The sequence below is a fragment of the Myxine glutinosa genome, unplaced genomic scaffold (assembly GCF_964187855.1).
Source record: "Myxine glutinosa unplaced genomic scaffold, kmMyxGlut1.1 SCAFFOLD_923, whole genome shotgun sequence".
Classification (NCBI taxonomy): Eukaryota; Metazoa; Chordata; class Myxini; order Myxiniformes; family Myxinidae; genus Myxine; species Myxine glutinosa.
Window position 1 is genome coordinate 66,376 of NW_027617018.1, and position 27,896 is coordinate 94,271.

Here is a 27,896-nt window from a genome sequence, read left to right on the forward strand (position 1 = left end):
TCTGAGCTGCGGACATACAACCTGTTCCGCGTGGTCCTGGGCACAGGCAGAGTTTGCCGAATAAGTGGAGATGCTCATTAACCTGTCATATGATACACACAGGTGAAGGTTAAACAGGTTGTCGGTAAGTTCCCTTTTCCTGGTTTTGGCATGAATGAGCATGCTGAGGTTTCCATGGGAAAATGGTGCTTCTCTTTCCTTGTTGTGTCGGACACCAACGATGCACGAATCTCTTCACTGTGTTGAGCATTGGAAGCTCTGACAAGACAAGTACAATGTGCTCTTTTGTTGAGTTTACACGACTCTGGTTTTCAATGTTTGGACCGTGTCCACGAATCATTTCAACAGGTGCATTGGGGGATGGAGGATCTGCATCGCTTTCACCTGTTCAAATGATCCAGTAACTCGGACTTGTCATCAAAATGTGTTTTCCTACAACATGTGCTGCCCCGACTACTTTGATTTCATCTGTGTCCATATTGTCTACACGTGTGCATTTGATGACATCTCCAATATGTCCTTGTCAAACATTAATAACACAAGCAAATGATCTACCTTGTTGGGCGTGCGTGTGTGTGTGTGCGCGTGTGTTTGTGTGTGCGTGTGTGTTTGTGTGCGTGTGTGTGTGTGTATGTGTGCGTGCGTGTGTGTGTGTATGTGTGTACGTGTATGTGTGTACGTGTATGTGTGTATGTGTGTGTGTATGTGTATACGTGTGTTTGTGTGTGTGCGTGTGTGTTTGTGTGCGTGTGTGTGTGTGTATGTGTGCGTGCGTGTGTGTGTGTATGTGTGTACGTGTGTGTGTGTATGTGTGTGTGTGTATGTGTATACGTGTGTTTGTGTGTGTGCGTGTGTTTGTGTGTGTATGTGTGTGTGTGTATGTGTGTGTACGTGTGTGTATGTGTACGTGTGTGTATGTGTATGTGTGTACGTGTGTGTATGTGTGTGTATGTGCATGTGTGTGTATGTGTACGTGTGTGTGTATGTGTACGTGTGTGTGTACGTGTGTGTATATGTGTGTACGTGTGTGCGTGTTTGTGTGTGCGTGTGTTTGTGTGTGTATGTGTATGTGTGTGTACGTGTGTGTATGTGTACGTGTGTGTATGTGTACGTGTGTGTATGTGTACGTGTGTGTATGTGTATATGTGTACGTGTGTGTATGTGTGTGTGTGTGTATGTGTGTACGTGTGTTTGTGTGCGTGTGTTTGTGTGCGTGTGTTTGTGTACATGTGCGCACAACACTTTCACACGAAACAAAAGCATTATCACCAAGGCGGGACTTACTATATGAGCTAAGAAAGTTTGTGCTGACTATCACACGACAATTAACTTTTATGAATCAATCACAAAGTCAAAGTTGATATCAAACTGTAAATGGTCCCCGATGATCTTTCGCAGCACGTCCAGATTGCACCACGTGCTTATGACGTAAACAAAGTTTTAAGTTTACACGAACTCACGTCCTCGCAATGTCACGAAGTGTTACCTCTTTATAGACAAAGAACGTACTTTGTAAATGTAATTATACCGATTCAGTCTTGGTTTCCGACCATTTAACAGATGTATACCTGCACAGGTGAATCGAAGCCACACCCACTTCCGCTGCTTTTCAAACCGCCAGTGTCTGTTCCTCCCCTCGCTCCGTCTCCCATTGTCCTGCATTCTCTCCTCCGTGGGAATCCCGATCTGCGGGACCTGGTGCGTTGAGGACGTCGTACGATTCCGCCCTGGTGATGTGGACGCCCTTGCTCACCGCTGTGTGTCTTTCTCTCTGCGCCGGTGAAGGTGAGGATCCATTATGATTGGGAAGAGGAGGATTGGAAATGTGGGTGCGGTGAGCAACGGGCACACGGGAATGTCTCTGTCTGTAAACCATATTATCCTTGCTTACCTTGTATACACACACACACACACACACACACACACACACACACACACACACACACACACACACACACACACACACACACACCTATTGCGCACACCTATTTATACGTGCTGTCGGTGCTGTTATTCCGTACTTGTGCTACTCTGTTATAATGTGGTGTGAAGGGTTATTTCGTGAGAGCAATGTTGGGCACACGACACACCCAAAACGATATTAACCAAAGTACAAAAGTGTGGTTTATATTATTTTTGGAGAACACACCTGTAAAAAACACAGTGTGTGTAAAGTACCAATTGTAAGGAAAGTTTTGGGATCCATCATTCGTTGATATAAAATTTATCTGATCTCTGACCATCAGTTTGGATTCACAGCTGGTCACTCCACCTGGATATGATGTTGCTGTCAGTCATCCTGGGATCTCCTCTCCCTGTCACCACTGGAGTGCCACAAGACTGTTTGGGTCCTGTCCTGTTCCCCATCTTCATCAATGATCTGAATGTCTGGAAAATTCTTTTGAACTCTTTGCTGATGACTCCATCCTCTGCTGTAGCATCTCTCATCCTTCAGATAGGCAGGCAGACTCCATCCTCTGCTGTAGCATCTCTCCTTCAGATAGGCAGGCAGACTCCATCCTCCACTGGAGCATCTCTCATCCTTCAGATAGGCAGGCAGACTCCATTCTCCGCTGCAGCATCTCTCATGCATCAGATAGGCAGGCAGACTCCATTCTCTGCTTAGCATCTCGCATCCTTCAGATAGGCAGGCAGACTCCATCCTCTGCTTAGCATCTCTCATCCTTCAGATAGGCAGGCAGACTCCATCCTCTGCTGTACCGTCTCTCATCTTTCAGATAGGCAGGCAGATTCCATCCTCCACTGGAGCATCTCTCATCCTTCAGATAGGCAGGCAGATTCCATCCTATGCTTAGCATCTCTCATTCTTTAGATAGGCAGGCAGACTCCATTCTCTGCTGTAGCATCTCTCATTCTTCAGATAGGCAGGCAGACTCCATTCTCTGCTGTAGCGTCTCTCATCCTTCAGATAGGCAGGCAGACTCCATCCTCCACTGCAGCATTTCTCATCCTTCAGATAGGCAGGCAGACTCCATTCTCCACTGGAGCATCTCTCATCCTTCAGATAGGCAGGCAGATTCCATCCTATGCTTAGCATCTCTCATTCTTCAGATAGGCAGGCAGACTCCATTCTCTGCTGTAGCGTCTCTCATCTTTCAGATAGGCAGGCAGACTCCATTCTCCGCTGGAGCATCTCTCATGCATCAGATAGGCAGGCAGACTCCATCCTCTGCTTAGCATCTCTCATCCTTCAGATAGGCAGGCAGACTCCATTCTCCGCTGGAGCATCTCTCATGCATCAGATAGGCAGACAGACTCAATTCTCCACTGCAGCATCTCTCATCCTTCAGATAGGCAGGCAGACTCCATTCTCTGCTGTAGTCTCTCATCCTTCAGATAGGCAGGCAGACTCCATTCTCCACTGGAGCATCTCTCATGCATCAGATAGGCAGGCAGACTCCATCCTCTGCTTAGCATCTCTCATCCTTCAGATAGGCAGGCAGACTCCATTCTCCGCTGGAGCATCTCTCATGCATCAGATAGGCAGACAGACTCAATTCTCCACTGCAGCATCTCTCATGCATCAGATAGGCAGGCAGACTCCATCCTCTGCTTAGCATCTCTCATCCTTCAGATAGGCAGGCAGACTCCATTCTCTGCTGCAGCATCTCTCATCCTTCAGATAGGCAGGCAGACTCCATCCTCTGCTTAGCATCTCTCATCCTTCAGATAGGCAGGCAGACTCCATTCTCCGCTGGAGCATCTCTCATGCATCAGATAGGCAGACAGACTCAATTCTCCACTGCAGCATCTCTCATGCATCAGATAGGCAGGCAGACTCCATCCTCTGCTTAGCATCTCTCATCCTTCAGATAGGCAGGCAGAATCCATTCTCCGCTGGAGCATCTCTCATGCATCAGATAGGCAGACAGACTCAATTCTCCACTGCAGCATCTCTCATGCATCAGATAGGCAGGCAGACTCCATCCTCTGCTTAGCATCTCTCATCCTTCAGATAGGCAGGCAGACTCCATTCTCCGCTGGAGCATCTCTCATGCATCAGATAGGCAGGCAGACTCCATCCTCTGCTTAGCATCTCTCATCCTTCAGATAGGCAGGCAGACTCTATTCTCCGCTGGAGCATCTCTCATGCATCAGATAGGCAGGCAGACTCCATCCTCTGCTTAGCATCTCTCATCCTTCAGATAGGCAGGTAGACTCCATTCTCCGCTGGAGCATCTCTCATGCATCAGATAGGCAGACAGACTCAATTCTCCACTGCAGCATCTCTCATGCATCAGATAGGCAGGCAGACTCCATCCTCTGCTTAGCATCTCTCATCCTTCAGATAGGCAGGCAGACTCCATTCTCTGCTATGGCGTCTCTCATCTTTCAGATAGGCAGCAGCAACCTCTACCCTCTGCAGTCCTTGATAGAATAAGGATCGGGTTCAACACTTGGAACGTGTTTTTCAACGCTGGCAAAGCTTGCACTTCACATTTCATTGTCACCGCAAAATGACCGTCTGGCGAACCCACCCATCGCCTTCCTTGACAAACTGTGTGAGTCGGTGCCGTCCGTAAAACTTTCAGACATCACCATTAGACATTATCCACCTATTCTCTTGGCCAAACCACATGTCAGAGTTTGCCTCCAAAGCCAGCCGACGACGAGACATCCTTGGCAAGTCCAAACTTCACACAAAGTAATGGGCCTTCATCCTCAGCCCAATGGGGGTACTGCTCTCTGTTTAGGCTGGCATCCCTGCTACACATCTTGATGCCGCCGTCAGTGTAGACTGTAGATCAATACCTTGAAATCAATGAAGCGGAGTCTCCTGCTCTCGCAGATGTCTTTCTTCGACCTCCCGTTTCTGGTCTTGCATCCTCTGTCCTTTCTGTGGTCTGTATCCCCACCCCGATCTCTCCTCCATCTTTCCCCAGGACATACATTTTGCTAGTAACTCACTCGCTCACCAAAATCCAGGCTCGCTGCTCACCTCCACTCACTTTTCCTCTTTTCTCTCACCTGTGGAGCTAATATCCTCGGGCTGTTCATCTCGAGTCATCCCCCATTTATATTCCTGATTAATTATTTTTTTTCTACCCTCATTAGCCCATCGCTCCTGTTCCAGATTTTTTTTCCCTTCGACCTCCACCCTCTTTTTCCATTATTGTTATTGTTTATTTTAACAGCGTCTAAGGTCTGTTGCGCACAAATCACACACCGACACACGCGGGAGACAACACAGGACTTGACTTTGGACAAACGATGCTACTGAGCTTGGGGGATGTGACGTCACTTCCTCGACCACTCTGGGCAGCAGTGATGCCATCTTTCAGGATGCTGCTTCTCTCTCCGCATTCAACGGGGCAATTAATGAGGAATTTTGTCTTCCACAATTTCCTCCGCCTCACTTAATGGGGTTTGTCCATGCTCGATCCTCGAAATCCTGTAAACTCTGAGCATCAAGCAAGGAAGCAGCATGTACCATGTTTGAAGACTTTGGCATGAACCAGTTGGGGTCGTAATCAAACCGCTCACTTCCCGGACTGGAAGCGGATGCTCCAACCAAAATGGGACCGAGTCTGGTTCACACTTTGCTCTTTCTACTGCTCTCGCTGTTCTGCATTCTGTCTCTCCCACAATCCTCGACTTTGTTATAAAAACAATTAAAAGTGTGAGACGTGTATGTATCGGTGGGTCTGCAGCTGCACATAGACCAACCTTGACACTAGATGCGCAAAATGACCCCGATCACAGTTTGACAAAGTCGTTCAATGTAACCATAGCACTGTTACACCTGATTTAAGCACGTGTTACTTTTGTATGTCAAAGTTGTCTGGGCCCGTTCCTGTACGCCCGCATTAATCGTGGTATGAGCGACTATGTTACAAAGCATACGGGTTTGACGAGCACACACAACCAACCACCCCAGGGTGTGGTTCGAAAAAAATTGTCTACTTTGACCACAAGTCAAATTTGTGCCTTGAAAGTCCAAGGTAGACGATCTACTGCAATCTATATCGAGCAATCGATGGCGCTCTCTCTATAAAGCATGACACTGCTAAATTATAAATAAATAAAAATCTGTTTTTAACCCAAATGCATTTTTAACCTACAAAATGTCAAAATGTCTGAGACCAAATTTTTTACTTTGCAAACCATTTCCTTCAGGGATTGTCTTGATTCCCCTGAGCCACATCCATTCAGACACGTTCGGTGTCTTGTCGAGTGACATATCTGAACTGCCCAAACAAACACGACGAGCTATTGCAGCGGTGGGTGTATCAATGAGTGAGTGAGGGAGTGTGCACTGGTTCTCAGATCTACTGTAATCTCCGTACTCCCGTGAAGCTCTGCATTATGAAACGCTCTGCCTTGTTACTGGTGTTGTCTTGATTGTGCATTTTGTTTTTGTTTTTTCGATTGTGCATGTACAAGCTTGTTTGATCGGCCGAGGCTGTTTATTCCTGATACGTGAACTCCTCTGCAACCCATGCCTACAGAGAAAGGGGTTTTGGAACACCGGCCGCATTTTCCATCCAATCATAACATATCCATGGGAAGGTGCCACTTCCATCCAATCATAACATATCCATGGGAAGGTGCCACTTCCATCCAATCATAACATATCCATGGGAAGGTGCCACTTCCATCCAATCGTAACATATCCATGGGAAGGTGCCACTTCCATCCAATCATAACATATCCATGGGAAGGTGCCACTTCCATCCAATCATAACATATCCATGGGAAGGTGCCACTTCCATCCAATCGTAACATATCCATGGGAAGGTGCCACTTCCATCCAATCATAACATATCCATGGGAAGGTGCCACTTCCATCCAATCATAACATATCCATGGGAAGGTGCCACTTCCATCCAATCATAACATATCCATGGGAAGGTGCCACTTCCATCCAATCATAACATATCCATGGGAAGGTGCCACTTCCATCCAATCGTAACATATCCATGGGAAGGTGCCACTTCCATCCAATCATAACATATCCATGGGAAGGTGCCACTTCCATCCAATCATAACATATCCATGGGAAGGTGCCACTTCCATCCAATCATAACATATCCATGGGAAGGTGCCACTTCCATCCAATCGTAACATATCCATGGGAAGGTGCCACTTCCATCCAATCATAACATATCCATGGGAAGGTGCCACTTCCATCCAATCATAACATATCCATGGGAAGGTGCCACTTCCATCCAATCATAACATATCCATGGGAAGGTGCCACTTCCATCCAATCATAACATATCCATGGGAAGGTGCCACTTCCATCCAATCATAACATATCCATGGGAAGGTGCCACTTCCATCCAATCATAACATATCCATGGGAAGGTGCCACTTCCATCCAATCATAGCATATCCATGGCAAGGTGCCACTTCCATCCAATCATAACATATCCATGGGAAGGTGCCACTTCCATCCAATCATAACATATCCATGGGAAGGTGCCACTTCCATCCAATCATAGCATATCCATGGCAAGGTGCCACTTCCATCCAATCATAACATATCCATGGGAAGGTGCCACTTCCATCCAATCGTAACATATCCATGGGCAGGTGCCACTTCCATCCAATCATAACATATCCATGGGAAGGTGCCACTTCCATCCAATCATAACATATCCATGGGAAGGTGCCACTTCCATCCAATCATAACATATCCATGGGCAGGTGCCACTTCCATCCAATCATAACATATCCATGGGAAGGTGCCACTTCCATCCAATCATAACATATCCATGGGAAGGTGCCACTTCCATCCAATCATAACATATCCATGGGAAGGTGCCACTTCCATCCAATCATAACATATCCATGGGAAGGTGCCACTTCCATCCAATCATAGCATATCCATGGCAAGGTGCCACTTCCATCCAATCATAACATATCCATGGGAAGGTGCCACTTCCATCCAATCATAACATATCCATGGGAAGGTGCCACTTCCATCCAATCATAACATATCCATGGGAAGGTGCCACTTCCATCCAATCATAACATATCCAAGGGAAGGTGCCACTTCCATCCAATCATAACATATCCATGGGAAGGTGCCACTTCCATCCAATCATAACATATCCAAGGGAAGGTGCCACTTCCATCCAATCATAACATATCCATGGGAAGGTGCCACTTCCATCCAATCATAACATATCCATGGGAAGGTGCCACTTCCATCCAATCATAACATATCCAAGGGAAGGTGCCACTTCCATCCAATCATAACATATCCATGGGAAGGTGCCACTTCCATCCAATCATAACATATCCATGGGAAGGTGCCACTTCCATCCAATCATAACATATCCAAGGGAAGGTGCCACTTCCATCCAATCATAACATATCCAAGGGAAGGTGCCACTTCCATCCAATCATAACATATCCATGGGAAGGTGCCACTTCCATCCAATCATAACATATCCATGGGAAGGTGCCACTTCCATCCAATCATAACATATCCATGGGAAGGTGCCACTTCCATCCAATCATAACATATCCATGGGAAGGTGCCACTTCCATCCAATCGTAACATATCCATGGGAAGGTGCCACTTCCATCCAATCATAACATATCCATGGGAAGGTGCCACTTCCATCCAATCGTAACATATCCATGGGAAGGTGCCACTTCCATCCAATCGTAACATATCCATGGGCAGGTGCCCCGATGTTGAAAGTTTTGCGTCGCTCGCTCGAGCGGTTGCGGAGAAAACGAACTTAAAAGCGAATAAAGGTGGAAAGGTTTAGGCCTTCGCCGACGTTCCACAACATGGACGAGGATGGTTGTGGACACCTTCTACTAGCATTAAAATACTGTACCTGGAAAGTCGTTTATTATTGGTAACAAATTTTATAATTTCGAGCTCGTGTCTAAACCATGTATCAACAACAACGGCACTCAGTAGAGAGCATACCTCCGCCAGGTGAACAGTTTACGTTTTGTATCCCAGAGTAGATAAGAAAATCACAATACAGAATCACATTTAATCAAAATCATCCGTCCACAACTTTTTGAGATATCCTGCTTTGTATCGTTTTTGGCCCCATCTCCCAAAGGTGAAGAATCGCTTAAAAGATTCTACTAGCCGGATCCGGATCTTCACCAAAATGTAATCGATTCTTCCTTGTCACACACACTGACACACAATCTGGCCACCAAGTTTCGTCCAACTCCATCCATAACTTTTTCAGATATCCTGCTATGTATCGTTTTTGGCCCTATCGCCCAATGGTGAAGAATCTCTTAAGAATTCCAGTTGCCGGATCCGGATCTTCCCCAAAATCTATTAATTTCGTCCTTGTCACATACGCTACATCTCTGCCAAGTTTCGTCCAAATCCGTCCATAACTTTTGAGATATCCTGCTATGTATCGTTTTGGCCCTATCTGCCAATGGTGAAGAATCACTTAAAAGATTCTACTAGCCGGATCCGGATCTTCACCAAAATGTAATCGATTCTTCCTTGTCACACACACTGACACACAATCTGGCCACCAAATTTCGTCCAACTCCATCCATAACTTTTTGAGATATCCTGCTATGTATCGTTTTTGGCCCTATCTCCCAATGGTGAAGAATCTCTTAAGAATTCTAGTAGCCGGATCCGGATCTTCCCCAAAATCTAATAATTTCGTCCTTGTCACATACGCAACATTTCTGCCAAATTTCGTCCAAATCCGTCCATAACTTTTTGAGATATCCTGCTATGTATCGTTTTTGGCCCTATCGCCCAATGGTGAAGAATCTCTTAAGAATTCTAGTAGCCGAATCCGGATCTTCACCAAAATCTAATCATTTTGTCCTTGTCACATACTCTTGTCACATTGCCTGGTGTTGGCTTAGCGGTTCGGGTGCCGGCTTGGGATCCTAGGATCCTGGATTGAATCCCGCTCGATCGCTGAATTAACGCCAGGGTGGTTGACTCAGCTCGTCATCCTTCCGAGGTCGTCAAATTGAGTACCAGTTCACTGGTAATTCCCTGTGTGTCACAAGAGGAGACTAACAGGGTTGGCGGCAGGAAGGGCATCTGGCCATAAAACATTGCTTCAAAAAGGGGACCACGGTGCCCGAAAAAGGCCAACCCCTGCTCTGCGGGGAAAAATGACCTCTAAAGGTGGTTATTCTTTCTTTCTACATACATTACATCTCTGCCAAATTTAGTCTGAATCCATCCACAACTTTTTGAGATATTTTCTTCACAAACGGACAGACAGACAGACAGACAGACAGGGGTGAAAACATAACCTCCATGCACCTTTGGTGGCGTAGGTAATGAGCTGGTGGCTTGTTCCTCTGGTGAAGGTGTTCCACAGTTCAGGATATTTTCCTTGTTTGTCTTTTTCTTGCGAGAGGATAATTGTTTTTCGGTGTTCACTGTCATTTTGTGAAAAGTCCAAATCGACAGTCTGAAGTTATAGAAGGCAGACCCAGTGTAAAATGTGATTGTTATTTGCATCATCTCGGAAATATTTTTCAGAGAAAGTTTAGCTTCCCTCTCGACTCCTTCCACCCGTACCAGGAGTTATGAAAAGGTCAATTCTGAAATTCATGAAGGTCATTCTGAGGTCGGCCGATATGTAGGCTGAAGACTGTTTTCTTTGTTCCAGAGATTATTCTGTTGTTGAGTTGCTCTTGCAGGTATGCTTTGGCTTTTGCCATTTCACACATACGCGTTGCTGTTTCTCCTTGACGAGGCGTTCTAAGTCAATGACGTTGTGTGCATGGGCAGGAAAGGTGTACGAGCGTTAGTTTACCAGGAAACTTGGACACAGGAGGAGACCATCATGCTTCTGCTTTATCCACACCCCATTCATGTAACCTGTTTATTATTTATCGATGGACAACTGGAGGGAGGGAGGAGAGAACGAGAAGGTAAAGGTAAAGGTAAAGGTAGAGGTGAAGAAGTGAGGCAGGCACAAACATGTCACTAGGGCTTCTTTTGTTGTTACCCCACGCACTCAAAGCGTAAAGCGGGGTTAAGCAATTGGTTCACGTCCGTCTGTCTTATCGGCTTATGATTGAGGAACAACTTATTTAAATTGAATGTTATATTTTGAACACAAATAGGAACATGAATAATAAGACAAGTTTTCCGTTTAACAGTACTTTGGCTCTGAATGTGTCCCGATCGCACATGCAGATAGGAGTGAGATCATATTCTTGCCTGACAGTCGAACAAAATAAAAAATCAGTCCAAACAGAAAACATTGTTTTTTGGATGTTATAAAGAACACAAACAACAGGCATGAATAACTAATGTAACATGCTACATAGAGTGGTGAAATAGACACTGGGTAAAAGCCAGAATTAATTAATCTATACAACTTCAAACCTCTTTAAACCTCTATTTAAATTTAATATATACTTTGAGCCTGGAGAACACAAATTGCATTCATAAATACTTCCAATAACCACGCCATATATTGTTACGGACGCGGTGTTTGGGGTTCACCACCACACGAAGGGGATTTCCCGGACTCCTCCCGACCACCGGCCCTGCAGGATAAGTCCCATGCTGCGGATAAGTCCATGGCTTGTCAGGTTGTCAAGCAACTATGGACACCGAATGATACCTTCAAACCTGGCAGGGTCCTTGCTCTTACAAGCGCATCAACTTTCCGGTGGTTTGGCAATGCCAATTGAGGTGCATACCCTCAGTGCGCACCAATCAATTTATTAGGTACGGCTGAGCAGAACTGCGAGTCCACACTTGGCTATTTGTATGAGTGATCGGTGAGGGGTGGGGGGGCGGGGGGGGGGAACGTCCTGGCTATTTATTTGCACACACTAAATTGAGCCAGCAGATGGAATTAGCTGAAACGGGCAGGATGGAAAACAATTTGCCAAATCAAATGAGGCACGCATTTTACAAGCACATTAGAAATCGTGAAACGTGTATGTACAGGCACATCGACCAATCGAGAAAGGCACAAAAGAGCAGATTCTAACCCTTAGCATGAATTTCTTCTTCTACAGTCACAGGGTGAAGGATGAAGTAATATTGATCACATTTGCATTTGATAAGACCCACTCGTAGACATCAAACCACTAAACGCGTATACAATCACCCAGGCCTCAGAACCAATCTAGTCGTTATACCCCCTCATGGGCAGCTATGTCCTTCTACTAGCCGGATCCGGATCCTTCCAAAGATACAGTGACCAAAACTGCACAGAATATTCTAGATGAGGCCTCATTCAATTCCTGTAGTGTTAGCCCTACCTCTTTTTATTTATCATTTATCCCCATACAATTACAGTCTAAAACCCTGTTTGCTTTACCTATAGCTCCTAGACATTGTACTGTCTGTTTAGCTCCCATATCTATTACCACCCCCAGATCGTTCTCCCATGTGACACGCTCCCAGATTGCCTCTTGCATCATATTATCTCTATTTTCATTATTCTTACCCATCCCCAGCATCTTACATTTATTGTATTACAAGCTGAAAGCACCGGGCATTGCCCGGGTTCTTTTTGAATGAATTTGCTACGATAATTCAGCTTTTACTTGCGGCCGTAGACGATTGACTACCATAATTCAGCTCAGCTTTTAATTGTGAAATGGGCCCAGCTCGGCCGAGGTGGGCCTCGACCGGCCTCGCCACCTAGCCTATAACTTTCCGGGGGCCCGTCCCAACATTTTTGGTTCTTTTTGAATGAATTAACTACTATAATTCAGCTTTTACTCGTGGCCGTAGAAGATTGACTGCTATAATTCAGCTCAGCTTTTAATTGCGAAATGGGCCCAGCCTGGCCGAGGTGAGTGGGCCTCGACCGGCCTCGCCACCTAGACTAAAACCTTCCCGGGGACTGTCCCGACATTTTTTATATTGGAGGTATCTTCCTATCTTTCACCGTTCAAGAGATTAGCTTGCGCAGACAAACAAACAAACAAAAACTTTCTTTTATATACAGTCATGTGAAAAAGTAAGTACACCACATGTAAAGTTTTGACTTTTTCAACATATTTCAACATACAGCTATTTGATCTTCAATTCAACAATATTGACAGGTAAAGGTGATATAAATATCATGAAACATTTACATTTTGTAGTCCATTGTATAATTTAAATAAACATAAATGCAAATTTCGCATGTGGAAAAAGTAAGTACACCCCTACATTTATCACTACTTCAAATACCTAAAATTAGAATCAGGTGCACCAGCTCAGGTGCAAATGATTAGAACATCGTTAGAGAGGATTTTGGAGGAACCTGTCTTATTTAAACCTCAGACATTTAGTTTGGTTTGCTCTTTGTTGTTGAAGTGTGCGGCGTCACCATACCTAGATCAAAAGAGCTCTCTGAGGCCTACAGAAAGAAGGTTATAGATGCCTACGAGTCTGGGAAGGGATTTAAAAACATCTCCAAACAATTTGAAATCAATCGTTCGACTGTCCGGAAGATCATCTAGAAGTGGAGAAGATTCGCAACAACTGCCAACTTGTTCATTCCTAACCCTTAAAATGCATGTTGTTGTTGTTGTGGAAGGATGACAGACTGAGTCAACCCCCCTGGCGTTAATTCAGCGATCGACCGGGATTCGAACCCAGGATCCTCGGATCCCAAGCCGGCACCCTAACCACTAAGCCAACACCAGGCTATATTTATTGTACTTTATTATTGGATAATTAATTATGGATACATTTCCTGCAAGCAACCCCACACCTTCTGTCCAAAGACGCGGCATGACGTCACAAACTGAGAGGAATCTGCACGGTTGCTGTATTTGTAACGGACAATTCCATGTAAGAATACGTTTTCAGTAACCAAACTGTCGAACTTGCTCGTTTTCTCAAGTCCTGCTGGACTTCAATTCTTCATCAAACCCTAATCTATTTCAGTCGTACGTCATATAAAAAAAAAAATCTAAATATGTAAACGAATCGATGCAACGACTGAGAATCTTAAATCCTTTGAAAAAGCGAAATCTCTTTGATACAATGGACAGTAGAGCCTGAACTCGTGATGTGCAAATTGTGCATCGTATAACGTGCCGTTGAACGGCTTGCGTGCCAGATATACATGTGCTCGAGAAATGCTGTGGGTTAATGTTATCATTTGTTAAAGCGGATGTTCTGGGAACGTCTTATTCCATGCTGATCATGATCAATTGTACTAAAGATAATTTATGTGCTGTATGTGCAAAAGATAAGTGTAAAAGTGCTGCCCCCCTAACCCCTGTCCCCCCACCTTTCAGAGGATGAGCTGTTGATAGTGAAAGGTGGTTCTGCAATCGTTGGAGGAATGATTCAGCTCGATTGTTGGAGCAAAGTGGCCCAGGATACAATGAGTGTGCTGGTGTGGAAGAAGGAACCGAGCCAATCTCTCTTTTTCAAAAACCAGACGGGTGAGCGTAAGAAATCTGTGGAATGAATGCATTATATTCAGCAGGAAAGGTAGAGTAATATGACAAACTTTTTAACAATTGGATTTCTACAGGGCAGCACCTCCACCCTATGCAGGCAGAGTGTAGGCCTCATGGTAATGTGGAGTTAAAATGTTTCTCTTTTCCACTGTAATGGGCAAACAAAGCCTTGTGTCGGTTTGCAAAGCGAGTCGTAGGCCTGAAGCCTACCGTATAACTTCTGACTCAATGGGTCAGTGTACTACATGATACCAACCCCTACCTTCAGAGCACCAGGATGATATTTTGCACTCGTATCATATTCTGTTGGGAAGGCAAAGTAGACGAGATAACATAGACATGTATGCTACCTCTGAATTATTGTGTAAGCTCGAGGAGAGAAATAAGCAAAGAAAGTCCAGGAGTGAATAAAATGAGGGAATGTAGGATCAGCAAAAACAAATACACTACCAGTCAAAAGTTTTAGAACACCTCAATTTTTCCAGTTTTAATTGAAATTTACGCAGTTTAATGTCTCAATTTACTCTGAAATTAAGCATAGAACAAATAAACAATTGGAGATAAAAAAGAAATCATAGAATCATTTTGTTTAACAAAATTTAATTTAAATTTTTGACTCAGCAAAGTAGCCCCTTTTACAGATATAACCGCCGAACACACTCGTGGCATTCTTTCTACAATGGAAATCAAATATTGTTCGGGAAGTTCTTCCCAACACTGTTGCAGAAGTTCCCACAAATGTGTTGCACTTGTAGGTTGCTTTGCTTTCTCCCTTCTGTCCAGTTCATTCCAAACCAGCTCGATGGGGTTTAAGTCTGGAGACTGTGCTGGCCATTCCATGATTTGAAGCCTACCGTCTTGTTCTTTTCCTCAAAGGTAGTTTTGACATAGCCTGGAGGTGTGTTTAGGGTCATTATCTTGCTGTAGGATGAACCCCTGACCAACTAGGCGTATACCAGAGGGTATTGCATGGCGCTGCAAAATGCTGTGGTAGCCCTTTTTGGTTCAGGGTGCCAGTCACTCTGTGCAAGTCGCCTACTCTGGATCCAGCAAAAGAGCTCCAGACCATCACGCTTCCTCCTCCATGTTTGACAGTTGGTGTCGCACACTGAGGAACCATCCTTTTGCCTACTCGACGGCGTACAAAAACCCTGCGTGATGAACCAAATATTTCAAATTTTGATTCATCGGTCCATAATACCTTCTTCCAGTCTTCACTAGTCCACTGGTGGTGCTTTATGGCCCAGGCAAGCCTCTTTTTCTTATTTTGCCATCTTAGCAATGCTTTCTTACTGCCACTCGACCTGTCAAACCTGCAGCTCGAAGTTTTCTCTTCACAGTTGAACCTGAGACTTGCTTACTTCGACCAGTGTTAAGCTGTGCTTGAGGCTGTTGTCCTGTGAGCCACCTATCACACAAGCTGTTGACTCACAGAAACTTGTTTTCTGATTCTGTTGTGGAGTTGGGTCTGCCAGACCTCTTCCTGTCAGAGTTTCCTCCAGTTTCCAATATACTACTTCCTGCTGTGTAATATTGTCCAAATAATGCTTCAGAGGGTGTAATAACATTCTGTTCCAATACTGCTTTTAAACAGACAGGGGGTTTGTAATGAAGTGATCAGCAGAGGTTGGGACACCTGTAGGAATTGTTTGCATCAACTTTCAAGGCTTCATTTACTTACATTGCTGCAGAACAGCTGTAAGTTGTTAACCCATTACTTGTTCCCTGAAGAAGGCCGTTTTTTACATTATAACTGTGCAATTTACATTATTTTCCCGTTTTTGCTAACCTAAACTTTTTTTCTTTTTTTTTTTTTACCTCGAGCAGTTTGCTGCTTACCTTTGTACCATTTCAGGTTATTCACTGGCCATTAAACTGCATAAATTTCAATAAAAACTAGAAAAATTGAGGTGTTCCAAAACGTTTGACTGGTAGTGTATGTGATGATTATTTTATGCTATTAACGTCCTGTTTAATCCCTCAGCGATGACAGATCCACGATTTAAATTGGTGTCATGGCAGCCACATCGATCCATCATTTCAATTCAAAGGCTGAAAGCGGAGGATCATGGGATTTACACGTGCACAGATTATGGGAGAAAACTTCCTCTCGCCCGTTCTGCAAGTGTCAATGTTTGGGGTATGGATGCCTTCACACACACAGACACCCACACACACACACACACACACACCCACACAGAGACACACACACACAGAGACACACACACACAGAGACACATGCACACACACACACACAGACACACACACACAGACAGACACACACACACACACACACACAGAGAGACACACACACACAGAGACACACACACACACACAGACACACACACACACACAGAGACACACACACACACAGACACACACACACACAGACACATACACACACACACACAGACACACACACAGACACATACACACAGACACACACACACACAGACACACACACACACACAGAGACACACACACACACAGAGAGACACACACACACAGAGAGACACACACACACAGAGACACACACACACAGAGACACACACACAGAGAGACACACACACACAGAGACACACACACACAGAGACACACACACACAGAGACACACACACACAGAGACACACACACAGAGAGACACACACACACACAGACACACACACACACAGACACACACACACACAGACACACACACACACACACAGACACACACATACACAGAGAGACACACACACACACACAGACACACACACACACAGACACACACACAGAGAGACACACACACAGAGAGACACACACACAGAGAGACACACACACAGAGAGACACACACACAGAGAGACACACACACAGAGAGACACACACACAGAGAGACACACACACAGAGAGACACACACACAGAGAGACACACACACAGAGAGACACACACACAGAGAGACACACACACAGAGAGACACACACACAGAGAGACACACACACAGAGAGACACACACACAGAGAGACACACACACAGAGAGACACACACACAGAGAGACACACACACAGAGAGACACACACACAGAGAGACACACACACAGAGAGACACACACACAGAGAGACACACACACAGAGAGACACACACACAGAGAGACACACACACAGAGAGACACACACACAGAGAGACACACACACAGAGAGACACACACACAGAGAGACACACACACAGAGAGACACACACACAGAGAGACACACACACAGAGAGACACACACACAGAGAGACACACACACAGAGAGACACACACACAGAGAGACACACACACAGAGAGACACACACACAGAGAGACACACACACAGAGAGACACACACACAGAGAGACACACACACAGAGAGACACACACACAGAGAGACACACACACAGAGACACACACACAGAGAGACACACACACAGAGAGACACACACACAGAGAGACACACACACAGAGAGACACACACACACACACACAGCCACACACACACACAGCCACACACACACACACACACACAGACACACAGAGACACACAGACAGACACACACTTGGAGACCTGGGAGGGCTCCGTTCCACCTTCTGAAACCTGCATATGGAGATACCAATCAATGACAGATTCCATCCTCTGCTTAGTATATCACTGGCTACTTCATGCGTGCACTTCATTTACAGTTCATATATGGCAACATGCTGTAATTGAAAATTCGTTCAGATCCATGATATTGTTATACTTCTGGTCTAGGGGATAAAATGGGGGATATATTATATTTTCATAGTAAGAGTGTTGTAATTCCTACAAACGATGAAATGTTTCGAGCATGTGTTTAGAAAGACTTGGTCCCCCACCACCACCACCCATGTCTGTATCTATACCCTGTCTCCCCACCGCCTCCGACATTATTGAGCCTTCCCGTCGTTTATCTGTCCTTGTATGGAATTTTTTTTAGCTAAAAGCCAATTGGCGTGGCCAGCGATCGTGAGCCCATCGGACGGGCTGGTAAACGAGCCCATAAATTGGCATCTGTCCATTGTGTGGAATTTTCCTCCCCTGCCAGCCAATGGACGCACTCCATAAATGATCACCTGCCCGGCTGCGCCAGCCAATGGACGTGCACCACGGACAGTTTGGTTCACTCGACCCTAATCGGATTGATCAAGCGATTGTCGATCGTCGAGGTACTCGCTCATCTCAAGGACCGGAAATCTGCACGGTAATGCGGTTCTGGACACAGGACCTGGCTGGAGGCCTCAGACGGGGGACTGTAGTGGTCATTTTGACACGACCGTCAAATTCAAACTGCCAACCGGGATGGTCTGACGGCTGCAACAATACTTACTATATACGTTGTGTTCCTTCTCAGTTGTACTTTCACAAGTACGTCGAATCAATCTGTCAGTTTTCTATTCCAAATGATATTTTCAGATCCATGATATTGTGCGCTGGTGAGGCTATGTTTTCACCCCTGTCTGTTTTTGTCTGTGAGCAGGATATCTCAAAGTGATGGAAGTATCTAAATTTGGACTAAATTTGATGACAGGTTGGGTGTGTGACAAGGATGGATTGATTAAATTTTGGTGAAGATCTGGATCCAGATCCAAGGATTTTTAAAAAGTGATTATTCACCATTGAGAGATGGTTTTGATGGATTGAGAGAACAACAAGCATCTTAAGGCCATTTTCCCTGCTAGAGCAGGGGTTAGCCTTGCGGTCCCCATGACGAGCTTCTCCATTTTGCCCTATTTTCTGCATCTCCCCTTGTTAACCCCCTTGCCCGCATTTCTTCTTCCACCATCTTTAGCCAAGTCTTTCTCGGTCTTCCCCGTCCTCTACTTCCTTCTACATTCATTTCCATCACTCTTCTCAACCAGTCACTTTCATCCTTCCTCAACACATGACCAAACCATCTCCACCTGTTTCTCTTCTCAGCATCAATCACAGGCTCTATTCCCATAATCTTTCGCAATTCATCATTTGTCTTCCTCTCTCTCAACGATACTCCGCACATCCACCGAACCATTCGCATTTCCACCCTTTCCAGCCTTCGTTGCTGCTCTACGTTCATTACCCATGTCTCGCTCCCATAAATCATGACACTTCTCACACATGCAGCATACACCTTTCCCTTCAGCTTCAACGACACTCCCCTCCTCGTCAGCACGCCACTCAGTTCCCGAAACTTCTTCCATGCACATCTCACTCTAGCAACCGTTGCCGAGTCTGATCCACCTTCTCCATTCAGCATGTCTCCGAGGTAGCAAAATGTTTTCACACCTTCCAGCTTCACGCCGTCTCCAAGATCCAACTCAACATTTCCTCCATCTGCAGCTCCCTCTGTGCACACCTTACATTTGAATGTAGCTGCCACACTGGTTAATGACCCTCTCAAACCACTACATTTTTGATGAACCCACTCAGCGCACATTGTACATTGAATGGAGTTCACTCCGACACCCTTCCTGCACACAGCACAGGGCCACTTCCCAGTTCTTTCCACCTCACCACATGCTTTACCACTTGCCATCACCTTCGTCTTTCCGATATTCACCTTCACTTTCAATAATTTGTAATAAATGTTTTAAAATGTAATAGTTTTATTGTATTCTCAATAGATTTTGGGGGCAGAATGGTGCTGATATGTCCCGTATGAATGTGGTGCGTTCATACATAGAGTTAATTTACGTTGAAAAAATTTTTTTAAATTCTTTTTGGCTGAGTCTTGTACTGTGTTTCTGATACAGTATGCTTTGAGTACTAACGTGCAGGTCCTTGAGGGATGATGAGTGAGCACCACTTCCTGCTTTATTTATGAATGCACGTAATAATTGCTTGGCATTGATATAATGCTATTCCAAAATGGCAAGCTCTATTGCTCTGTCATTTCTTCAAAACCCTAGTCTTTGAATCGCTGAACACATGGTTACCATTTGCAATTAAATTGACAAAATGCGGTTCATTCCTGTATGCCTCGTATAAATGTGAGGCTGGCTCTTGTTTAAAGATCAAAGAGAAAACTCTTACCTTGTTCTTTGCCCTACCCTTTTTTTTTCATCAACCTTTCCTACGTTCATCATGTGCTCCAAACTCTTTCATCCTCTAACACATGCAAAGTACCACCAAGCCAACCAGTTGTGAGTGGCCCTGATAAGCCAATAGAGGAAAACGAACTGATGGAACTTGTGTGCACTAGCCAACAAGGCCGTCCAGCCGCAACAATATATTGGAAGAAAGACGAGCGGAAGCTCCCTAGTAAGTTATTCCTTTCCCTGGTAGTTTATCTTGGATCTTGTTGGTATCCGATGGTTGCCATAACGTCTCGTTTCCTTATTTTGGTTTCCACTCCCTTGCTCCATCTCCAGATGACACGACGCATGTGGATGTGAATGGCACGATCAGCAGCAGTATCAGAATCCTGGTCAATCGTCGTGATGATGGACGTCAGGCAACATGTGTTGTGAATCACATCACCGGTGTGCTGTGGACAAACTGGACTTTGCTAGTTGAGTGTAAGTGTGATGTCTGACACCATGACTCATTCGATGCAATACAGCTTGAACCGTTCAGTGTTATAAATATAGAACCTTTCATCTTTTGACTCCAATCTCTAGATCCTCCAGAGGTGGAGATCTCGAAGACGTATGGGAGCTCGTCTGAGGGAGAGGAGCAGAAGTATGAATGCAGAGCAAAGGGAAGGCCAAGGTCGGAGGGGAATTTATGAGCACACTAGCAGAGTTTGTGTGGGTTTGGGAGGGAAGGACAAAGCAATAAGTGAGTGCAATTATGAGCTGGACAAGAGGAATTGTGGGAAAATGTAGCCAATGAGCATGTTGGTAATAAAATAATGAGTCAATGTCTCGGGTTGGTAAGTAAAGAGAGTCACAAGGACAAGGGGAATGAGGGACATCGAGAAATATGCAAAGAACTTTGAGAGTCTTATGTCATGTTTTAAATGAGGAAGAAAAATTAAATAAATCGAATATATGTATTGCTCCCCTCACCTCACCCCAGGCCATCTCCCCCACAGTGGCTTCGTGGTGAAAAATCTCTTTCCACTTCCAATTTTTCAACATTGTCTCACTTCCTGGTCTTGTCAAATCTGTCCATGTCCGACACTGGGCTTTATGTCTGCGTCTCTCGGAATCGACTAGGAGAAACCAGAACCACTTTGAACGTCTCTGTTTCTGGTAAGTTAGACGAGCGGTCGGTCATCGTGCAGGATGGACAGCCGGCCGCCGCAGACCGGAGATGATGCCATTCTGCCTTGAACCCTCTTTCTTTTTTTTTTACTTTCAGAGCCTCCGAGTGTGGTTGGGACAACTTTAGAAGGTGAGCACGCCAAGGAGGGAAATGACATGCCAATGTAAAATAGATTTGAGTTTTAAAATGAAAATTGATTGTGAGAGCAGTTTCCTTTCCCCAGGATTGCTTGATGATATGATCGTTACATATGGGCCTCGCGCATATTGCACATGCAGTGTGTGGTTGGGAGGGCTGGGAGTGGGCGGAGTTGAAAAATGTCAATTTTTGCATTATTGATACGAGCAAAACGGCCGCATGTTTCTGCTATTAACGTTTGATGGTGCGTACAATGTTTGTAATGTTTTGCTGTTCGGTGTAGACGATAGAGCGGTCGATAAGCTTCCCGATTCTAACCTTGCTTTTAACTAGGGCTGTGCATTTATTTGTCACGAAAGTCTCTAGTTAATTTTAGTAATAGTAATTAGATGTCAAGTTGCAGGATTACCAAAAACAATAATAGTTTACATGTTTGCCATTATATAAGGGGGATCTGCTGTTGCACTATGGAAGGTGCGGGGGAGGAGTGTGTGGGGGGACCTTACCCCACAAAGTCTTGAGAAGAAAGGACATTGGGAGGGTCTGCGAGGAGTAAATTTGATAAAATGCCATAATAGTTTGTCCACGTTACTGCTAAATGGAAGGTTTTGGAAAGTGCCAAGAAGGCAAGTTGTGTTCTCCAGTGTTCAAGTGTACAATTAAATTTAAACAAAATAATATTTTAAAGGTCGTAGAAAAATCCAGTTTATGCAGCTTCTTTTACACCTGCTTATTTAACACGTTACATTAGTTATTCGTGCCTGTTGTTTGCGTCCTTTATGACATCCTTGAGGACAGTACACTTCCTGTTTGGAATGATTTTCAATTTTGTTTGACTGCCAGGCAGACAGACTAAAAACAATTACCTCATCCTCTGCGCATGTGCGATGGGGACGATATTCCGTAGAATTTGCTAAAGTCCAAAGCCATCCACTGACCGGCAGACAGACGAAAATCCTTGATCATACAAAGTCCTTCCTTGGCACACCTAAAGTCCTTTCCACCTACAAGGCTTTCATCTGCAGCTTGATGGATTACTGCTCTCCCCTCTGGGCTGGCTCCCCTGCCTCATCTTGATCAGCTTGACGCTGTGGAAACCAAGGCCTTTAATATTATTGGAATCTTACTTTTACTGAAGCTGAGTCCATAGGCCCATCACTTTGCCATCACAGACAGGTCTGTCGTCTGTCTTCTACCGCCTCCTTTTCTGGTCTTGCACCCTCTGCTTTTTCCGTGCTTTGTCCGCCCCCTCCTGGTTTCTGCAGGGTTGACACGGTCCACCATCAACCCCTTTCTAGTGAAACTCCTTAAATCCAAGATCGCTGCTCACATCCACTCATTTGCTCATCTATGTTTTCCTGCCTGTGGAAGCAACTTCCGCATTCTCTTCAATCTCATTCTTCCCTCCAGGTCTTCAAGACAGCTATTCCCCACCATCTCAGATCGTCCCCAATCCAAAACGATGTTCTTTTTTTACCCTCGTTAACCCTCCCATTCAAATCCTTCCTTCCAAATTTACAGTTTTCCCTCCTGAGATTTCCCTTTTATATTCATCTTGTCCACCCCATGCATCCTCTCCTGACCCCAATTCCTCCCAACAACCATTGGTTTGTCTGCCCCTCTATCTTTCCCTGCGGCTCTGCTGTTGGTGTTCCTCACACTCACCCCCTCCCTCTCTGCTGTTCCTTTTGTCCTATTGCGGCCTGATCCGTCCAGTGTACTAGTACTAGCTCTTCCACGAGCCTACACTATGTATTCAAAAACTGGAGATTATTGTTCAAAATATAACATTTGATTTAAATTAAGTTGTTCTCAATCATAAACTGATGCCTGTGTACAGACAGAGACAGACAAAGTGAACCAATTGCTTAACTCTGCTTTGCTCGTGCGGGATAATAATTAAACATTAACAACTTTTGTTTATTTCTCTTCTGCCCCCAAACTTCAGTATCCACGCATTCCTATATATGGCCACTGGTGGCTGGAGCTATCATCATCTTCCTCATCCTCGTTATTGTCATTTCTCTTGCAACAAATCATTACCTCAAGACCCGTAAAGGTGAGTGAGGCTTCTTTTGTGACTTGCATATGTAACAGTATTTGAAACAAACCCAATACTTTCTCGCAAGTGTAACACAGCTTGGAATTTTTGATATAACAATATAATCTGTTAAGCTCTTGGGGTAAACTGTCAGAAATTCCAAGCAGCAGTTTTTTCAGAGTTCTGGACAAAGGATACCCAGTTCCATGAAAAAATGTTTTTTCTTGTTATTACTGAAAGGATAATGTGCATTTCTATTTAATTACTTTTGGGAGGAACCATGAGATAACAGATGCAGTTCGTTGCGTTTAACTGGCAATTGAGAAATGGGGCAATTTGACCCCTTTAATCCCAACTATTCACTTTACTGTAAAACTGTATTTGAGGTACACTTTGGAGGGAACCAACCATTAGATGGCTCAATCGGAATTCCAAGATCCGATTGAGCTTGGAATCGGAATTCCAAGATCCGATCTTCAGCAAAAATGGTGGAATTTTTGAAACGCGATTCCCCTCTTCCTTTCCCTGCCTTTATTTATTTATTCTCACAACTACCTTCTTCCCTCCTGTGCATCTTATAATGTCAGATAGGTAATTAGATACATAAATTAAATAATCCTTCTATTGATCCTGTGACTCGTCCTTAGCATTTTAATAAATCAAAGCTGTGGTTGCATCTCGTTCCAAATGATAGTTAAATAAATGAAGAAGAAGAATTTCCAAGGTCGTGAACATATCTTGACTTGACAACTATCTCGTTGTTGAACCTTGACAGTATTAGTATATTTCCTTACAAAACCAGGACAAGCTAATGCAGCCATGAAAATGACATTTGGTAAGCTACTGACAAAAAAAAACAAACGTTACGCCTAGGTCCCCCGTCGGTGAAGTGATGAGTTGACAAAGTGGAAGACGCAAGGCGACCATCTTGGATTTTGACGTGGCGACCCAATTTTCAATAGCATTCTTCCTTATGCCTAGATACACCCACACACCAGATTAGAAGTTGGTACTTCGCTTATTTTTCCAAGATATTCCGCTCACAAGGTTCAGACATACATGACGTCAGACATACATGGCGGCGGCCATCTTGGATTTTGACGTGGCGACCTAATATTCAATAGGGTTCTTCCATATGCCTAGTTGCATCCACACACCAAATTTGAATTCGGTCCTTCGCTTACGCATGCACGCATGCACGCACGCACGCACGGACGGACGCGCACACGGACGGAGGGGAAAACCATAGTCCCCCTTTCGCTCTGCCGTGCGACGGGGGACAATAAGCAGGAGCGTTTCATCTCTGCAATGCAAGGGATAATGACTTTGCGTTTGGCTGACTTTTAAAAACAGGTTTTGTCACGCTTGCGTCAAATAAATATTAGGATGGTTTCTTTCATTTTAAAATCAAACCGAGTGTGTGTCAAAGGATGGTGTTCTCTAAGGTATTTACCAGTTGACCAAAGGCAAAGGACAATGATCCCATGTTTCTGAAATCCATAAAGAAAGATTCCCACCTCTTTTGGAATTAAGTAAGTACAGATATTGACAGCAGCGGGGAGGGGGGGAGTGAGTACCAAGAGACGCATGGATATTTCAAAAATTGTGTTTTATTGAGGATGCTATCTGAGAAGTTGGAACAACTGGCTGAATATTTTTTTAATGTACATGATCGGTACTGTGAACACAAGTCGAACCTCGTAAGTGTGCACTTTCAGCTAGGGCCTTCAAAAGGTAAAGCTGAAAATTGACATTTCTAGTTTATTTTAATATCCCATTGTATGAATAGCCACATATGATGAGACGCAGATTGAAATATTCAAACAAATAAATTCAAAGGAGTTGAAAAATTTGCATGTACGTAAAATTTATTTCATGACAGTATCATACTAGAATACGCAATTTGATGTCTGTCTGTCTGACAATTTTTGACCATGATACATTCGGTCGTTACTTGTCCAAACTCCATCAAACTTGACAGGAGGGCTAAGGGTCGGTCACACAATGAAGGTTGTAGCAAATTCATTTACCCCTCTCCCCAAAGGGGTTTTCCCCACCAATGGGGGATGTATGTTGAGGTGTATATCCATGTTAAGATAGTCCATCACATCACCCTATTTAACACGTTACATGAGTTATTCGTGCTTGTCATACGTGTCCATAATGGCATCCTTAAAAACAGTAAGTTCCCTGTTTGGAATGCTCTTCAATGTTGTTTGATGGCCAGGCAGGCAGACGGAGTAAAAAATATCATCGTCATCATCATCTCTATGCACATGTGCGATCGGGACGAATTCTGAGCCAAAGTATGGTAAAACGTCAGACGTATCTTCATATTCATGTTTCGATTCATGTTCAAAATATAACATTCAATTAAAATAAGTTGTTCCTCGGTCATAAACTGGGAAGACGGACGGACATGAACCAATTGCTTAACCCCGCCTTTCACTTCGCGTACGTGGGGTAAAAAGAAAAACAGGAAGTGTGGTGATGATAAACAAAACACTTTTAAGTTTGGCCTTGAAGGAGCAAGGCAGCTTTGGTCAATGTTTGTGGACAGAGCAGATTGTTGAGTATCTACCCTTTCCAGTGTTGAGCTTTGTGCCCTCCCTTTTTCCCGATCCCAGGTAATTACAATACCAATGAGGGGACTTATGAATCTCAAGAAGAGAAGACAGAAATTTTGATCAACAATGGTGACACTGACACCACACACACCAACCGTGAACCCTATGTGTGACCTCCAGACAACCCAGCAATAGATGTTTAATGAAGAACTAGTCTTGCTCATGAAGACTAGTGTCTATGTGCATCAGCAGACAGGTAGAACGATGGATGAATTCAACATGATGTTTATTGAGGTACGGTAACCACCATGGTTGGCAAGAAGCTGACTTTTCGGGTGTTGACCCTTAGACGTAGCAAAACAGTCAACGGAGGGTTATTGTCCAAAACGTCAGCCTCTCGTTGCTTCCCCCGGAAGTTGGTATACTTCAATCAACGCCCAACAGATGTATAATTTTATATTTCATGAAGAATTGAATGCTTTCAAAGAACAATCCACGGACTCGTTTTTCTCCTCTTCTGGAGTACCCTCCTGTATCAGCTCAAATGTCACAAAAAAAGAAGCCTGGAGAGCTTAAATGATGGTTTCCTTGCAGCACTGTACATTGGCTAAATTTGTCCCATGATATTTCAGTAAACCAGAAAAGGTGTTATTATTGACGGCTTTTTAAAGGCAAAGTGGTAGTTGGTGATTTTTTTTTTTAATGATGTATTATTTTCTAAATGTGATAATGATCACAAAGTTTAAGATCATGATATACATGAGCTTGTGAGAAAGAATGCCTCATTTCTGTAACAGAAAAGGAACATCGAGATACCTTACTGAGAGCGAGTCGAGTAACTTGATTATTATGGCGAATGTATTGTTTTTGGTTGTCAGTCCATTTGTCTGTCTGTCAGTCTGTCTGTGCGGAGCAGCTTTTCGTTACCGCGATAACTTGTGAACCGCTGAGAGGATTCCAACCAAATTTGGTAAAATTTTGTATTGTGATGCACAGACGCATTGATTAGATTTTGGCGTCAAATGTCATGTTACCTTTGGTGGAGGCATATTCATTGATGGATTCACAACAAATTATATTTTGTAGTTTTGTTGGGATATTATTTACAAATGTAAATGTGTAGGTGTCATCAGAAAGATGGCTGCAAGTTTGGGGTTTTGATCAATGGGTATCCATGTTCTGCATGGATGATTTTAAAACATTTGATGGATGAGCATTTATAGCCAACAGCGATGCCTAAATTGATATCCAAATGATTGCCCTGGTGCACCGCACCCTGGGGTCTGTGTCAGTTTTTAAACAAGCATGGTATTCTAAGTTTTGGATAACCTCACTATTCTTGCTGTATCCTATTCTGCTTTGTCCCTACTCTGTGGACAAAGCAATGATGTTGCCAAAGCAGTCTTATGCAAGGGTTATGCGGAGTGGTGTGCCAGATAATTTTCCAGCAGTCACTCAGGGCAGGAGGTGAACTTGTTCAGAGTATCGGTGAATCACCTGGTCAGTTGTTGGGAGGTCAGTTATTCGAATCCCAATCGAGTCATACGAAAGACTGATTAAAAAAAGGAAATGGTACGCG

At 44.3% G+C, this 27,896-nt stretch overlaps 1 protein-coding gene across 2 annotated transcripts; it reads left to right on the top strand.

Annotated features, from left to right (window-relative positions):
• The first annotated feature begins 1,651 nt into the window (after positions 1-1,651).
• Positions 1,652-27,892, top strand: LOC144888138 (cell adhesion molecule 3-like). 2 transcript variants are annotated; one of them, XM_078769016.1, is made up of 10 exons: positions 1,652-1,785; positions 14,203-14,352; positions 16,355-16,510; positions 20,486-20,623; positions 20,734-20,880; positions 20,983-21,073; positions 21,383-21,558; positions 21,668-21,700; positions 23,658-23,768; positions 26,378-27,892. In XM_078769016.1, the coding sequence occupies exons 1-10, from the start codon at positions 1,734-1,736 to the stop codon at positions 26,488-26,490; spliced, it is 1,167 nt and encodes a 388-aa protein (XP_078625142.1). In that variant the 5' UTR covers positions 1,652-1,733; the 3' UTR covers positions 26,491-27,892. The 2 variants fall into 2 exon arrangements, with proteins under 2 accessions (XP_078625142.1, XP_078625143.1); XM_078769017.1 differs by having other exon boundaries at positions 1,689-1,825.
• The last annotated feature ends 4 nt before the right edge of the window (positions 27,893-27,896 follow it).

Bases quoted from the DNA above. Each gene is read 5' to 3' on its own strand.
- LOC144888138 (XM_078769016.1), top strand. From the start codon at position 1,734: ATGTGGACGCCCTTGCTCACCGCTGTGTGTCTTTCTCTCTGCGCCGGT. The intron at 21,074-21,382 runs GTCGGAGGGGAA...ACCTCACCCCAG, and splicing joins AGAGCAAAGGGAAGGCCAAG to GCCATCTCCCCCACAGTGGC. The intron at 21,701-23,657 runs GTGAGCACGCCA...CCCAAACTTCAG, and splicing joins GGTTGGGACAACTTTAGAAG to TATCCACGCATTCCTATATA.